The sequence below is a fragment of the Acyrthosiphon pisum genome, chromosome A2, assembly GCF_005508785.2.
Source record: "Acyrthosiphon pisum isolate AL4f chromosome A2, pea_aphid_22Mar2018_4r6ur, whole genome shotgun sequence".
In the NCBI taxonomy this organism is placed as follows: Eukaryota; Metazoa; Arthropoda; class Insecta; order Hemiptera; family Aphididae; genus Acyrthosiphon; species Acyrthosiphon pisum.
The window spans coordinates 113,403,829-113,421,949 of record NC_042495.1 but is presented as its reverse complement, the minus strand read 5'-3'; the positions used below and the strand labels follow the sequence as shown (position 1 = coordinate 113,421,949).

Sequence of the window (18,121 nt, the reverse complement as noted above, 5' to 3'; positions counted from 1 at the left end):
TCGCAAAAACCCGCCAAAAATGTGCGAAATATAGTTACGATTTTCAGAACGCTTACATGTAAGATTTTAAATAAAAATCTTTACAATCTAACCGACTGTCAGCCGTAAAACGTCATGTCATTCCTCAGGACCATCGAAATGGAGAAATAAATTTAAGAGTTAAATAGTTATAATACTCATAAAGTCCCCTAAATTATTGTAATAAAATTGTTAGCCAAAACAAAAATATAATGTATTAATGTATAAAGCTAAAAACTTCTGCTGCCGAATCTATAATGTTCATTATTATAAGTACCTATATATTATTTTGCAAAATATAATGTCTGATATTTTATGCATTGTTTTTCACAGTTATAAGCTATATAGGTGTTACTGTTTTAGGTACTACCCAATAATACTGACGAGAAGTCGAGAATGGAAATTGGCGTCCAAGAAAATCGTCAGACGTTGCAAAGTTATTACAGACGTAACACATTCAGACCTACTACTCATAAGTATTTATACTAAGCTAAGAAATTATCAAAAATTGTTTAAATTATTTAATTTAGAATGAAAACTGGTATTATTGTAACGACATAAATAATTTGTAAAAATAATGAAAAATTATAATAAAGTGGAACAATAAACCAACTCAAAATTGTTAACACAAGTCGACAAATTAACATTCAATTGTTGTGTGCTATAGGAACCTATTTAATAATAGGATGATTATAAATCAGCCAGCGTAGGTACTTACATGTTTATTATTTAATATTTGTAATAGGTATTTTTGGCTAACGGGTGTAGAAAATGAATTGAATGCTATAATATATACATTTTTTTACTTATTGTTCACTAATTTAGTTTCTGTATTGTTGTACTACACACAAGAGCCAGCTGTTGACGGCTCATTGGGTGTGATGTCAAATCAGTTAAAATTATTTAATAACAATTATTTCCGTTTTGTTTAGGATGCAATACTTTTGTTGATATAATAATAATATTATGATTGGTCGTGTAATACTTGATGGCCCCGTAACTCGGAGACGCATCTCACCTGCAGCAGCAGTAATATAGGAACTTTTTATCGACTCTATTTTCGTTCGGGACGTGTGTCACATGCAACCGATTTCGTGGAGAGTCGCGCGTCATTCGCGGTTAACGCGAGATGCTAAAAATATTGTACTGACGCCAGCAGCATCGTCGTGGACATTGCGCGTGACGAGGCGTCGGCGGTTCAAAGTACGACGCGAGGACGTCCAAACTATGTTATTACTATTATATTGTAATATAGTCACGTGTTCACGGCTTAAGGAGGACGGACAAAGCAGGCACGGTACAGTCGCGGTCTCTGCGACTTACAAACCCGTACGAAATATTATAATAATTTAGCAAATCTATGTTAGCTGTAGCTGCAGCTGCGCGCAACCGTCATATTGATTCAGCGGTTCAACACATTTTTTAAGCAAGTTATGACCGTGTGAAATATTGCAATTTCATAATATACCATGACTTAATTATTATTTATTGTAGTAACTCGTTTAAGACTTAAGAATTCGTCAAAAACCCACGACGATAAGACACTACTGACAGTGGTCTTACCTTTGATAAAGATCAATTGAACTACGACAGTGTGGCTGCAATATAATATAGCTTACGACACAAACTGCCAAACGCAATCCTTAATTGTCTGTGCGCCGAATGTTTGGAGACCAACACACACGACGTGGGCGACTTCGGAAGTTTAGTAGCTGCAGCATCAGCGGTCGAGAATTTAGAAATGGCACTTGTCGCCGCGGGTGACGATTAATAATAATATTACAACACGGGTATATACACGACACGATTAACAATTTTTATTTAGCTCAGTGATAATGGTTATTATTATATAATATTATATACATACCGAGCAATATTATGTACTGTCTTATAGTTATAATTATTATTACTACGACATAATAGTTTTAAATTTTGGTACAAACGTATATTTACACATGCTATAAACATTAATGTGAATACATAAACATACAGTGGGAAATTAAAAATATATATATATATAGGGGTACGTATCATCAATAACGACAACATACGAGTTTCATAATAATAATAATATGTCCTTATTGAGAGGACATCGATGAATCGCGGGTTTCGATGACGTCGACGCTGCAACTTTAGTGGTTCTGCTGCAGCGACGCATCGAATACTACACGCGAACCGTTTCAGTCTTTAGTTTTGGTTCTCAACGTGTGCGATTTGGTCTTGGCGAAGAAATTGTCCATCAACGTTTTCTGGTGCTCCAACATCCTCCTCGCGTGCTTTTCCATCAGCACGTTTTGCATCTCCCGATCTCGCCGCCAGTCTTCCCTCAGGACGTTGATGCTGTTCTCCAACGCGTGCAGCTTTTGAAGCAGGTGCTGTTCCGGCGTGCCTTCCGTCTGAGTTTGCACGTCGCACGACTGGATGATGTCCACCTGCGGTTCGGTCACTCTGTAGTAGTCCGTTTCCATTTTCATGTCGTCTAAGTATTCAGTCTTGATGCTTTCTACGGTGTCGAGCCGTGGAGGAGAATCTATACGACAAGAAATACGAAAAATCGTAAACTATAGATATATGGACCATAGACAAACATTATAGTAATTATAGACATATTATAATTTATAAGTATTTGACATCGGTACGTATGTATTATACGCATCACTCACCATTTGGCACGGACAGTTCATTAGTCGATCTGTGCGCGATTTCATTTAGGTTACGCGAGATTCAACTCTTTTCGGGAGACCCTCAAATATTATATTAAATTATGGTTTATAATAAATCTTTCCAACAAAATATATAATATTATAGGTATATATACATAATTTAAAGATATAAAATTAAATAAAAACATTAGTGTTTGAAAATGAAAAGAACTGAACCAATACGCACCACTATAATATTATACCTACTGATAATATAAATATAGGTACCTACGTCTAATTATTTAGATTTCTATATTTTATTTTACGGTTTATAGAGCGTGTTACCTATACAGATGCTTGAACGAAGTATAAAGGTTTATGTGATTTGGGCATAACTAGAGAATAATTTATAATAATCGATAAATTATTTTGCATTTTTTATTGAAAACCCAACAGTCAAATTTTACGTTAGAGTACAATACATTTTTAAACACTCTTTGCATTTTATTTTGTGGAGATACGCAGTGACAGCTCGTGGTTGCTGTCGAGGGGAGTGAAAATCAAAACCATGAAATCATATTTCATTAAATGTTGAAGAACTAAATACCTAATAACAGCATATTAATTCATTTATTAAAACTTACTCGAAACAACTTCACAGAGGTACGTCATGGCATTGCTTGGTTTGCAGCTCAATACTTCGTGGAGCAAATGAAAGTACGACATCCTTGAACTCGCTGCACCGTTTTTATCAATTCTCACCAACTCTAATTTGTAATCTTGTTTCAAGTGTTTCCACTTGGTCCTAAGTTGCGTCGCATCTCTATTGAAACCAGCCGCTGCCATTGGTTCAACCAGACTGGAATAAAGATCCGAATTCCTTTTCCTAAACAATAAATAAAATGCACATTATAGTTTGCAATGTTTATGTATAGATTTCGAAGGTTAAAAATCACAGAAATATCAAGTACTACAAATGATCAGTACCCGGCAATAGCAATTTTTTATAAATTTATTAAGATAAAGATAATAAAACATAATACCGTGTTTTAAAAAAAATTGCTATAGTGAAACCTGTAGGATTATACAGGCGGTGTCCGTTAAGACAGGTTTTACTGCTCGTATTTTGTCAGTAATTTTGGGAACTAAACCGTTTAAGTGGATTTACCATGCATTTATTTTTTCATTCACATCATCGTATACATAATATGGTGTACCTATATACGTATATGTATTTTATCGTTACTTTCATTACCTATATAATTTATAAAACCTATACATACTGTATGATTAATCTGATTAACCAATAATCTGTATTAATAGGTTCATGTATTATAATGGATATGTAATTATTATCAGACATGTGTTTGATGTAAGTGTGTAACGCAATAAAATATAATGTACTTCAGTATAATTTAATAAAATATTTTTCGCGTTTTCGTTACTAAACTTCTTAATTTTTAGAAATAGTTTATTCGATTAATAAATGTATAGGTGCATGGATATATGATAAAAAAAAAATTATTTAATACACGGTGGTACCCTACGTAATTTATTTGGACGTTACTTGTGTAACTAGGTATTGAATATAAGCAAATTATCTGCATAACATGCATTATATCTGGAACCATAATACTAGGTATATAGGTATAGGTACACTTGATACCATCGTAATGTATTCTGTTTTAAATTCACCCAAGTTGGTAATTATTATATTTTTTTGAACGTATTAACATTCTTGAATGTAAGGTATCCATATTATTTTAAAATATTTTATTTATCAAATCATCGCCATTTAAATATGGCAAAATGAACTAGATTTTCTAGTTTAGAAGGTGCATGGCAAATATCGAATTGTGACATTCCATTTAACTATGGCGAGGTAAAAGGTTTAAAAAATAATTCAAAAACAGTTTTTTACTTTAAAATTTAAATGATAGCTTATACAATTTAAAAAAAAACTGGATTTTGTCTTTTAAATACCGGCCTACACATATAATCTCATGCCAAATTACGTTTTTTGAGTACAAATTTACATATTGTCAAACAACTTTTAAACATAAAACAGTTTTAACAGCCTCAATCATCGGCTTGCTTTCCCTTACCTACCAATAGCGATAACACTTTCACTTTATGAAGTCATATGTAGGAGGTTATTGGTTACCTATTGCAGTATTGCTTTCACGCGTAAATATTGAAACTGTCTTTTCTTATAAAATCGGAAATAGGTGTCTTCGCAATAAATCTGATAAAGTTATAGGTATTTAATTTGCATTCCAAATAAATTTGTAAATCCAAGCAAATTGTGCAAAAAGTAGCGTTTTGATCAAGTATTTCGAATATTCAGCACTTACTAAAAATAAACCCAGCAGTATTTAATACGAGATTCGTGCCTATATATAAAATCTAATGTAGAAATGGAATGAAACGTCTACAACTGTATACTGAATTTATCATGCATTCTCATTTAACTCTACTTCATATATACTGAAGATTATCAATATTCAAAGGAAAATTAAATTTGTGCTGTTGACGACGGATTAATTGGTTTTATTTATTTTTAATTCATATGCCGGCAAAATATTTTGATAAATTAAATAATACAAAATGTAGGTACCGATGAATCTATCTACCTATGAGATTATAATGGTTTGACGTAAAACTCTTACATTTATTTATTTTTATAAGATTATCAATAGGTAGGTATACATGAAGATGCCTTACAAAAATTTGATTTAAAACGTGTTTAAAACCAGAAATGAGAACATTGTATAGTCTACTATATAAGAGATTTACGACAAGTTCCTCCCGGTTTGTAGAAAAATGTAGTCTTGTCCGGGCTGAGTACGAGTAAAACGAACAAAAAAAAATATGCCGGTCTTGCTCGAACGAACTCAGATTATAACTGTACATCCGGTCCGGACTCGAAAATAACAAACCGTGCAAAACAGACGAGAAATGGAAAGCGCTTACAGCGGCTGAAACGGCAGAAAATAAGGCAAGAATAGACATTATATACTTATAAAAATAATATTGGACATTTTATTTTGATATATTTTATTGTGCAACCAAATGTTGTGAGAAAAATTATGAATAAAGTGTACAGTGTACATCCACCGTGCATTTTACTTTTATCAACTGCAGTTTGAACAACAACTTGTAATACCTATACCTACCTATAGTACCTATATATACGTAATAATCGTCTCGTAAACAACCCTAATTGGCTGGTGTGTAAAATATTTATTACGAGACACAACATATTATATATTATTATATGGATAATGAGATAATAATATATAATACACTAAAAAATAATAACATAGGTAGGTAGGTACTACAAACTAAAGCGGGGGGAAAGATATACTATTATACATAATATGAAAATATTGTTAATGTATGTTCTAGTTAATTTATAGAACACAAATAATTATTGGTGCCCAGATATATTATTATTTATACCGAGAGCTTGTATTATGAATGTTTCGTAATCTCTCAAAAATGAGGAAATACAAATTTTACCATCTATTTTCTCATATTTTTGTTTTTTTTTTTTGATGTGAAGCTTAACATAAAACTTTGAGTGACTGTATGTGCGACAACTATCTGATATAGTTACTATCGACACGAATTTATTTCGTGATCACCTATATTCAAAATAACCGCATCGTTATGTTTTATATCGCAAACATTCCGTCAAGAAAGTTTTCAACAAATGAGCGAATCGCAGCGGGGTCACGTCATATTATACATGACGGTAAGTTGAGGTCAAAGTCTGAAGATATTAAATTAATTACCCATAAAATATATGCGTTTGTTAAATACATTATTCAGTATGACGTGTTCATTAATTAGTTGATCGTGAGTTGATATAATATATGCGTTATTATGATAATAATATTATCTATAGAGTTCCCTTTACAAATTGAGCTGTTTAAAAACGTCTAAGTAGACACATTAACCACTGTTTAGGTTTAGAGTATTTTTTTTTATTTATAGTCATCGTGTCTCAATAACGAGGTAGAAATTATTAAGAATGTATCGGTTTCACAATATTTTTTATTTCGACTTTTTTCCTCTGAACAGATATTCTTGGAAATTGCAGAGTGTAATTGGTGTTTTTTTTTTTTAGATTTCTTAGTAAGTACCTAATTGTAAGACAAAACTACATACATACAGACACTATGTGAAAAATTTCAGTGAATAAGGTTTTATCCGTGCCTATTGCTTGTATGGTATAGATTTTGTGATACCATGGTTGATTGCGGTTTACTAAATTTATAATATTATCATCATCAATACGTCATTTTACATATTTTGTACTGCATTTAAACCCGCACCAGGTTATTATCATCCTGTATGTTTTCTTTTTACATAGGTAGTCTCTTTTGGTATTTAAAAAAAATACAATTTATAGTTTTATACCTACTATACGGTTTTACATTTTCTACATATTATTTACAACAATAAATTCATAGTATGTATATTTTGTGAATATATTTCTTAAATTATTAAAAGACCCCTTTCAATAATAATTTGATTTTAATTTTTATAATATATAGGCAGATAGGTACTTGTATAATATTTCAAGTCAACAATACACATACTTAAACAGTCTGCAGATAACGGTAATAATGGAATTCGTTCATTTATAGGTACATAATAGTTAAAATTTTTCCAACTAGGTACTTTGGCCGATCATATTCATAGTCTATGAAAAAAAATAACAACTTTATGAACTGTAAGTTTTGCATACGTGTATGCATTTGACATTGATTGCATGATAGGTAATTGTTAATCAATACAATTAAAATAAATTTGTTGTTATATAATAACAGTTATCTATTTCATTCAATACATTATAAATGTAATTTATAACGTCAGTATAGGGTGCCTATTCCTTTAAAAAATATACCTATTTAACTGTTGAAATTACGCGTTCTAATCATAGCACATTGTACTAAATACAATTTAACAATAATAATATGTTACACATAGGTACTTACTTAACAAGCCATAATATTATCTTTAAAGTATTTCCTCTTATTAAAAGTAAATAGAACACCATTATAACACGGCGGCCAAAATCATTTTTCAACCGATCTATGAGTATAGCTGATATTATAATATTTAGTTAAATAATCCATATATGACAAAATGGCCATGTATAAAAATCGAGTAGGTAGTATAATACCTATTATTCCATTGAAATAGGTTTCATTTAAAATGAGCAAATACACAGATACGATATACTAAATATTATTATCATCTAAAAATAGTATTATGTAGGTGCTATATAATATGTAAATATGTAAATTTAATTTAGATTATTGATTATAAATATTACAGTATAAGCTCTATAAGTACTAATCGTAATATTAGGCTCTGTATAAACTGTGGTGTAGCTTTTTTCGAGGATTAATATACCTACTAAAATACTATTCAGATATTTATGATTGACTATAATTTAAAATTAATTGGCGGATTATAAAGATAATTTTTATGTATTTTCAGTCCGTAGCAGTTCACTAAAAAAGAAAGGCTTCGGTATTTTTTACAATATTATTCAATATCAATCCAATTATCATTAAATTACCCCCGTAAATACAATGGATACTTGAAAACATTTGTTTTTAAATGTTTTTTTGTTTATAACAGTTGTTTTTCTTTCATAGCGTTATTGTTAGTAAACGTTACAATTAATTTACATATTATTCAATTTATACAAATCAAAAATGTTTAAAAATATAATAACACTAGAATAATTTTGTAGTTAATTATAATTACATAAACTTTATGAACTAACTAGCTATTAAACATTAATCGAATTCGAGATATTAATTCTATGTGAAGAATAGGTAAAAACCTATAACAATTATAGGTAGATAATATCAAACTATATTTGTATACAATAACTGCGGAACTTGAATAATCCAAATTTCGTATCCTAAATTTAAAAAAAAATTCTGAAAAAATGGCCCCGGCCTTAGTATCGAGTGTCTGCTGTCCGCAACATTGTTGTACCTAATGCTCGATTGTTATTGGATTGTATCAAAGAATTGAAATTTTAAAATAACAATCATAATACCTATACCTATTGTAAGCCCACAAAAAATAAAACCGGAAGTATAAAAATAAAACGAAGTTTTAAACCATTAATGCGAAACTCGATAAGATAATATGACCAGGTTAAACCCTGTTACCCGAAACCCGGGAAAAATTAATCAATTTAAGCTCTCTGCTGTGCATAATATGATATAATCATGTTGATTAACTACAATATTTAAAACATATACCTAATTATTACACTGGTTTAATCGTACATCATTTATGTGTATAATAGGTCATGGTTTATCATAATATCATGGTCATCTTCTTTTACGGGATTACCTGCAAATGCCTCGGTCAATAGGTACTTACGTGTGTTGTATTACATAATATTATATATAATGTAACAAAGTTTTAAGCCGTTACCGAAACTCTATAAAATGATATAATATAACCAGGTTCAACCCCGTCACCCTAAACCCAGGAAATATGAACCCGTTTCGACTATATCTGCTGAGAGTGCCTATAATTTTATCGATTAATTACAATTTTTAGAACATGTAACTAATTATAATACACTATTTCAATAGTATACATCAAATTATGATAGTCTTCTTTTACGGGATTTTATGCAAATGCCTCGGCCAGTTGCATCGTATATGTATATATATTATATACATACCAGGGGCGGTTCCAGAGCCTTGGTTAGGGGGGGGGGGCAAGTTATAATTTCACAAAATCTTATAACAAAAAGAAAACAAACATTTTTACAACACAAATTCAAGTCGTCTATTTTTATTCCATTTACCCAGCAGGTACATCGTATACACCGTCATACCTCTATGGCCCATATAGTCCATATGACAATATTATAATAATTTAATATGAATTTATTTTAACAATATATATTTTTATAAATACGGTCGTTGGGGGGGCCGCGGCCCCTGCCCCCCCTGGAGCCGCCACTGATACATACGTAGTACGTACATATATGCACGTGTGTCGTATACTCGTATCACAGTGCACTATTATGTTGACCATCGTATTATAGCAACAGGAAATGGAAAACAGAATTTGGATTGCATAACCATAATATTAGCCATCATAATAATATGTATTATACCTTTAGGTATATCAACTGATCTACCTGCGCTGATATGACATCGTACGCATTTAATATTAGTACGTTCGGAAACCATCCGCGCCCTGCAAGTACCAACTCCTATTTAACGACGGATTCTATGGTAATATACGGTGTCGGAAGAATATATAAAAGTACATACCGCCGAGAGAATGTGGTATCAAATTACCGCCATTCGTGTTTGGGTGTTCATTACATTATGTTAAATAATTGTCGGAATACTGAATGATAGCTATTATTATACCTGCCCGCTCTTTGCCCATTATGTAATCCGGTAATCTCAAGCACACATTCATATTCAGCCGTACCTACTGATATTCGTAAAAAATACATGACGGTATATTGGTATATTACACTGGTATATTAGCATCGAAATTATGTTACCAGAATACCGAAAATCAAATCTTGCATTCCGTCCTCGTAGTACCGATCGTTGATCTCAGCGTTCGATTTGTGTACTATATAATATAATATACTAATGATAATGATAGATATTGAAGTTTGATAAATTGTTGAAATTACTTTAATATTTAATGGTACTATTATAGGTATTTGAACAAATCGGTACCTAGATAGTTAATGCTTAACTTTTTTCGCCAATAACCTAATATGAATAACCTCATGGCTTAGGCATATGTTGGTATATGTTTTACCAGGACATAATAATATTGAATCCTAAAGTAATACTGGCATAACAAACATATATCATATAGGTACTTATATAATTTTTATTTAAATCAACAGACTTTGAATTTCTCAATACTAATTAGGGGGTACATTAAGGGTAAATCTTTAGATCCAAATTTTTTTAGTAACTTGTTGTTCATATGCGTAGGTAAGAAAAACGTATAAATTCTAGTGGTAATAGCATTTTGCATATAGGTGCAGACGATTCCCAAAATCATGTAGGTCCAAGGTTCAAATACATAGTACAACTTGATTCTATAATGGTCACAATATGTGAGAATCGCGAATTTACACATTACACAGGCTACTCCACGATAGCCTGTGTGTATGGCTATACAGCTATATGTTATAAAAAAAAAACTACTGTTTCTAAAGGTTCTCTTTCGTCGAACCGACACAGAGTGCTAATAACTTAATCAGCAGCAAACATTGTTTTAACTATTTTTCAGAATATTCATTTTCAATCATCTCGATGCTTGTAAGACAGTATCAAAAAAAAATATACATGAATACAAAATATTTAGATGTCAATTGTCTTATAATTATATCCTTATGTACCTATAAACTATATTATAATTTACAAAAGGAAACATGAACGGTAAAAGTAGCAAGTAACGGCTAGTGCCAATAGGTAATGTAAATTATGTTTTTAAATTATTTTTATTAATTCATATATTCATTATTCGTATAATATCACAAACGATTGAGGGCAAAATATTCGTGATTTCAATAAAATAAATATTAATAATATGGTGCAACATAGATTTACGTAGCACATTCTAGAAGGAATAGATGGTTCTTGTGACAACTCTGGCGAGTGCTCTTTTTATGTATCGTGAATCCTGTATGCCAATCTATTATTCATGATGTGAACCAATATAATATTAATAGGTACCTATTTAAATATTATTTATTACCTACATTTTAATATAATTCGTTTCTTTGCCAATTATTATTAAATTACTACCTAGTCGAAAAATTTAAAATTTTAATCGATATCGTTGGATGATAATACCGGACTATGATAAAAATGCACTGCTGTAATACCAAAAAACAAAAATAGGTAAGTAACGATAATTTTATTTAATCCTCTCGATTTCCAATGAATTTAAGTCAGAGTAGGTATACCTATATAGGCTGCAGTTTTATCCGATATAATCCTATATGTTATATTAATTTAAATGCAAATATCGTCGATAATATTATATAAATTATTTGAAATCAATCGCCAGATTAATACACGAGTTTTCAATCATATGGGTAAAGTAGGCACCTAGGTAGTATATTTTAGTAAAGACATTTAGCGCCGTGACGATTATCAATCGGCGACCACTGACCAGTGACCAGCGTGGGTATATTAATGGTATTGTTTTCGTGTCACTCGTGTTTTCCGTCAGCCTATAATATTATAAATTATAATTTATACATTTTATCTCGATGTTATCCGTTCTCTATTATAATATTATGGTGTTGCATTAACACCGCGCCTAATCGGAGAGTTACGTTAGTATAATAATATTCAACGCGACAGCAATAATAATAATATGATAATGTCATACGCCGCTTATTCAAGAGACGTCACAGCTAGGGAACAGAGGTTTAGGTACCTACATCATTCATGTATTGGCAAGTGACATGAAAATGAGTACAATTTGAATAATGAATATTCAAATTGTATTTATAGTATAGTGCAACGTACCAATATTATATTATTATCATAATAATAATTATTGGTGCACACATTACGACTGTAATATTATTATAAAATGGCACACCGCATACGTATGCGAACTCGTATGTTTTCTATATTATTAATCTGTTGTATTAATATGCAATAAAATATTCGATACGAAGTTATCGATTAGGTAGGTATTCCACATTAAAATCCCATCGCTTATCTGTCGAAAACGCGTATCGCACTACAGTGCGGTTCCGTGCTATCTACTTAATGTCGTAATAATATTATTACGAATTATTGCGGATAGACTTTGCAATAATAACTGCTATAACATTGTTCAAAAACGATTTGGTGTAAAAAAAAATATACATAATCCGTAAACACTCGAATGGAAATATCGATAGTCTAACTTACGCGGCCAAGGCGGTTATCATTTATCAACCTTTTCATATCGTGGAAGGTACCCAAAACGTATGCGTTTGCTATTAGTAAGTATTAGAGTACGTAAGCATTTAATGCACAAAAGTAAGTTACACAATTAGTAATAATATCTCTTGACTATGGCTTACAAACGGTACGTTATCGAGAGGCTCGGCGTCGTTTCCGACAAACGAGGACGTCAATATCGGACTTTAGGTCTTAAATCGTTTTCTACGTTCGATTTATTCCCGTATTCATTTTGATGGCAAAACGTATTTTCGCACAGATATAAGTCACAGAACAGAAGTGGATTCGCGGATAACCGTAGAGCTTGTGTGGGCAACGCCGATATTATTATAAACGTAAATAAAGGATCAAATTTTTTTTTACTAAAGCGAGATTTCCTTCTCGTACCACCAGCTGTGTACCGCTAGTGGTATACTCTTACCACAGAACATCGAAAACGCTGCTGCAGTCTAACAGTACAATATCAAACCGACACACGGGCGACTGGGGGAGGGGACGTTATATTCCCGGCGACGTATACCCACGTCGTTTGAATTGATCGCACAGTAGCAATACGGTGCTATTATGTCTCATTGGTAGTACAATAATAATAAATGATGATTGATAAACATATTGTCGACGGATAACGATCGCGTAGGAATAAGAATTATTATAATAATAATATATTGTCGTGACGTGCCCGACGCGTTTCATCACCGCAGCGCCGCCGGATCGTAAAATATAAAATATTATTACACCACCTACCTACCTACCTATACTGCTGCACAGTCCTAAATTTAGTGGTTTTTTTTCGACTACCCCGTCGATAACCCCCCCCCCTCCACCCACGGGCGAGCACCCCAATCAGCATACGGCCGACCACCACCGGTACGCACCGTACACACCACCGTTACGTTCGAATTTCCGATTCAGTGCTCTCGAGACGCGTTTTGCGCTTGCGCACGCGCAACACGAACAATGCTAGTAATGATAATATTAATATTATGGTAAATATAGCAATAACGACGACACCGACAATACGTAAACAGCAACAATACCGATTGTCATTGTTGTATAAGTTACCTCTTGCTGTCCAGCATGTTGGTCATTCCCATGTCTATGATGAGTCTGATGAAGTGTTCTGTCTCCCGGTCGGACCATATGTACCGTTTCTTGACGTCCATGACGACGGATCGCGGGTCGGTTTTTGGCGCGCTTTTTCACGGGCCCCGCGGGGAAACCCAGGCCCGGCCGACGGTCAAAAAAAAGAACGCTGACGGAATGGCGCGCGCGCGCGCGCACACACACACACACAAGCACACGCACACCAGACCGCTGAAGAACAGTACGTAACGCGACACGGCGGCGGTCGTCCTCGCACTGGTTCACGCGCGTGGGGCCCACATCGACGGCGCGGCGCGGTATCGAGCTGGCCGGCTCGGTCCCGGCCCCGGTCGTGTGCACGCGGAACAGCTGCCGTCGCCGGCGCAACGGCCGGTGCGCATGCGCGAGCTCTGGTCCCGCCGCGTACGTACCGTCTGCCGGCGTGCTCGTGCGGGTGCGTGTGTGCGCCGCGAGCGCGCGTGTGTGTGTGTGTGTGTGTGGGTACCGGACGGACGGCTGGCCGCCCGTGTCGGCCCAGTTTCGGGACGGCTCCCCCCACCCCGCCCCGGTCCGACAGCCGGCCGTCCGTCGACGACCACTCGGTTTTTTTTAATGCCTTGGGTCACACCGTCCCCACCCGCCTCCGCGCCGCGTGAGTACCACCGAGTATCGCTCGGTATTATACCTAGTGACAACGGTGGCGGCGGCTGCGGTGGTAACCGGAATAGGGACCCCAACGGACTTGAATGCCGGTGCGCGCGCGCGCGCGTGTGTGTGTGAACGAATTCTTTCGACCCGACCTACCGATTATAGGTAGTGTTGTTGTTGATTTTTTTTCGACCCGATCTGCGAAAACCGACGTCATATTGATAATTTGAATTTTAAATTTTAAATTTATACCTTAACAATATTATTATTATTATTATGTAATGTTCTTATTTTCAACGAAAATCGTTTTTTTCGCGCACGACGTCCGCGCGTACGAAATAAATACGTTTGACACGACTCGAAATAATAATTAATAATGATATTGTGTGACTGCCACATGACGTGTGAGTGCCAAGTCCGGTCCACTCGGCGTCGTTTGGTCGTTCTTGTGTTGCGGGTCTTTTGGGTGGGTGAGGGGTTACATCACACGTGTTACGCCGATTTTCTGGAGCTGTGTGTGTCTCGCAATCCCGAAATCGTTATCGATTATTATTTTTGAAAAAGACTGTCAGGTGACGACGATCCTCTCCAATCGCATTATTCTATCGACTCGATTCGAAGAACATCATAGTTTCACAGATAAAGCTCTATCGGATTAAAAATACTCAATATTTCCGGGTTAATAATACACTAATCATTTATTTATTTCCATGTAGTACACAATTTATAACACACCGACCATGCCCAACATTCCCTGTCCTAATCCACCGCGATAATATAATAATTTTGGTCAATAAAGTCCTCTAAATCGGCCCTTTACCGAAGGTGATTTAAGTGGCTTTGTTTTTTTCCCTTGATTAATAACTAAAATAATAATTATTATTGTAAGTTATCATATTCTGTTAATATCATATTATTATGAATTATACTTAATGCCATGTTAAAAACTTAAATTATATTGTATACCGATAACAGCTATAATATTATAGCCATATAGATGTTATTATTAATTAATTATTATTTTCATTATTTGTTATTTATCACACTTGTTAGGTATCATGTCTATTGCCTGTGTTAATTCATTATAAATCTGTACTTGAGCCTACCTCACCGTAGGCATTAATTCGATGAAAATAAAAAATAAATACCTGTTTAGTGGCGAGATGTGTTATAATAATATACACTATATTATACAGTATACCCAGTGCTCGAATTGGCAAAATAAAATAAAGGGTGACTTGATCGTCTCCATCCCTCTTTTAATTTTATTCAAAGTATTTATAAATAATCAATTTATTAAAGAATATTGGTTGTGGTAATTATTATATGAAATTATTGTAAACAAAAAAAATGTGTAGGTACCTAATAATTTGTAACTTGGCCGAAAAAAATGAATTTATTATTATTATGTTCCTAGGAAAACCGCAACAAAAATTTGAATAGAAACCGCTCAAATAAAAAAAAATATTAAATATTAAATGAAATGTTGGGCACAGTTTACCTTTCTAAATACCGTACCTACATTCCGTCATATTGTTATAGTTGTATTCGGTATCATATTTTATGCGTTACCCATAATTGTATTTGATTAGAAAATTAAATTAAATTAAATTAATCAATACTATAATCGCCACTGACAATGTGGTTAACGCATGCAACAAGCAAATTCTTTCACATAGTATTATACAGAGCAGCTTTAAAAAGAAGATCCATTAATTCGTGTTGATTACTTAAATTCAGGTACAGTCATTAAACTGGTTTCGACGAAAAAATGTGTAAACTTGCCGAGTTTTGACCTTGAATTTTATAATTTTAATAATTAATATATTACTATTTTATCTATATCAGTTTACTTACTCGTTTTAAGACTAAGATGAATTCCTCATTTACCCTCTATAGTATTTTCCATTTGTATAACACTGCAATACTGCACAGTAATAATATAATAAAGAGTATCGAAATATAATTTTTTTAAGCTATTGATAAAGCTTTTATAATTAATAATAATATAATAAAATTAAAATGCACAATTAATATACGTAAATAATTTTCATACGGCTTAGCTCTTGACGATATATATATAATTTTTATTTATTAAAATTAAAATGTTTCAGCATATCATCACATGCTATTACAAGTCTGTAATTATATTACAGGGAAGATATAAAATATGATATAATAAAAAATGTATTAACATTAACTGCTGCGACTTAATAAAGACTTAAGAGGTGATTTTTTTTTTTATCCTGTACATAATATGGTCATAATATGGTCATAATAATATATTATATTACGACTTATGAGCATAAGCACACAGTCATCACTCACATATTGTAGCTCAGTAGCTGACATATTAGTACCAACAACAACAACAACACTATACATAACTGAAGCGAAAGTAGGCGAATACAAATATCTACTTATAGTCACACTACATTATATCTTAAAAGATTGCAAACAACTGTTTTATCATATTATAACCTTAGTAGGTGTAGGTACTTACTGTTGTAAACATAAAATTTCAGATTTTTAAGAAACCGTTCGTATAGTGTTTTTCATTTGCGTTTATGATGTCATCACACAATAATTAATCACAATTTAAACTAATTATCGCGACATCGTGTGTTGTGTCTGGCATATTATACATTTACACGCGTAATTAACTGTATTATATTATTATATTGTCGGAATATCGTCATAACTTGACCTAATGTGAATAATAATATGTATTATAATAATTATTACTCGATCAAAGCAATAAATTACCATAGTAAACAAGTGTAACTTATGACTGTTACTTTGCATTATTATTTCGTAATAGGTAGTTGATAATCTCTATTTTATAATTTATTCCTATGCAGTACATATGCATATTATTTAAAAAATAAAGTCACGTGCATATTATAATATTATGCTGTGTTAACAAAACGTGTAAAAATAGAACGTATTCGTACCTATATGTCCTACATGCAAATTATTATGCATATATATATAGTGTATACAATATCCATATATAAATTATACATTACATATCATTTACATTTATTGGTTAGGATAGGATATTCGGTAAGTGGTAATTTAAATTAATTATTCTGACACATAATATTTTGCATTAGTTATATAATTTACAGAAAATAAACAATAATTGATCTTAATATTTAAAAAAATATACCTATTATTAGGGCTGGGATTTATATGTAATAAAAAACCAAAAATATGTACATATATATGTAATTAAAATTGCCAAAATATGTAGTATAAAATAAAAATATGTGCTACGAACAATTTAAAAAATATGTTAAAGTTTTAAATTAAAATACAATTCTAAATAATTTTTGAATAACAGGTACAATTTATTGTTTTTTATGTCTAATTAATTTAATTTAAAAAATATAATATTTTGTGGTAAAAAATAAAAAAATATGCAATAGTAAAAAAAATGTTGTTATTGAAATACAATTGATGTTTAATCAATTTAAAGTGAAACAATGACAAACCATACATTGTTTTAAATTTTCAAAATTAAATGTACGGCGATTTGGTCTTAACAGTTAACACTGACTTAGTCAGTAGATTCATCAATAGAAACCCAAATAGGACCATTTTGAATCAAATGAATGAACACAAGAACTGGCAGTCTGATAGGTACTGTTGTAAATTTGTAAGTATATTTTGTCAAATAATTGTTGAATATAAAGTATAATCTAAGATCATTAAGGTATGGTTATC

General features: G+C 32.5%; 1 protein-coding gene across 1 annotated transcript; it reads right to left on the bottom strand.

Annotated features, from left to right (window-relative positions):
- Positions 1–1,813: 1,813 nt before the first annotated feature.
- On the bottom strand, positions 1,814–14,022 carry LOC100302320 (uncharacterized protein). The gene is given in 3 exon segments (NM_001162431.1): positions 1,814–2,548; positions 3,305–3,546; positions 13,724–14,022. Coding segments are annotated over 3 exon segments (693 nt in total). The 5' UTR covers positions 13,825–14,022; the 3' UTR covers positions 1,814–2,198.
- Positions 14,023–18,121: the final 4,099 nt, after the last annotated feature.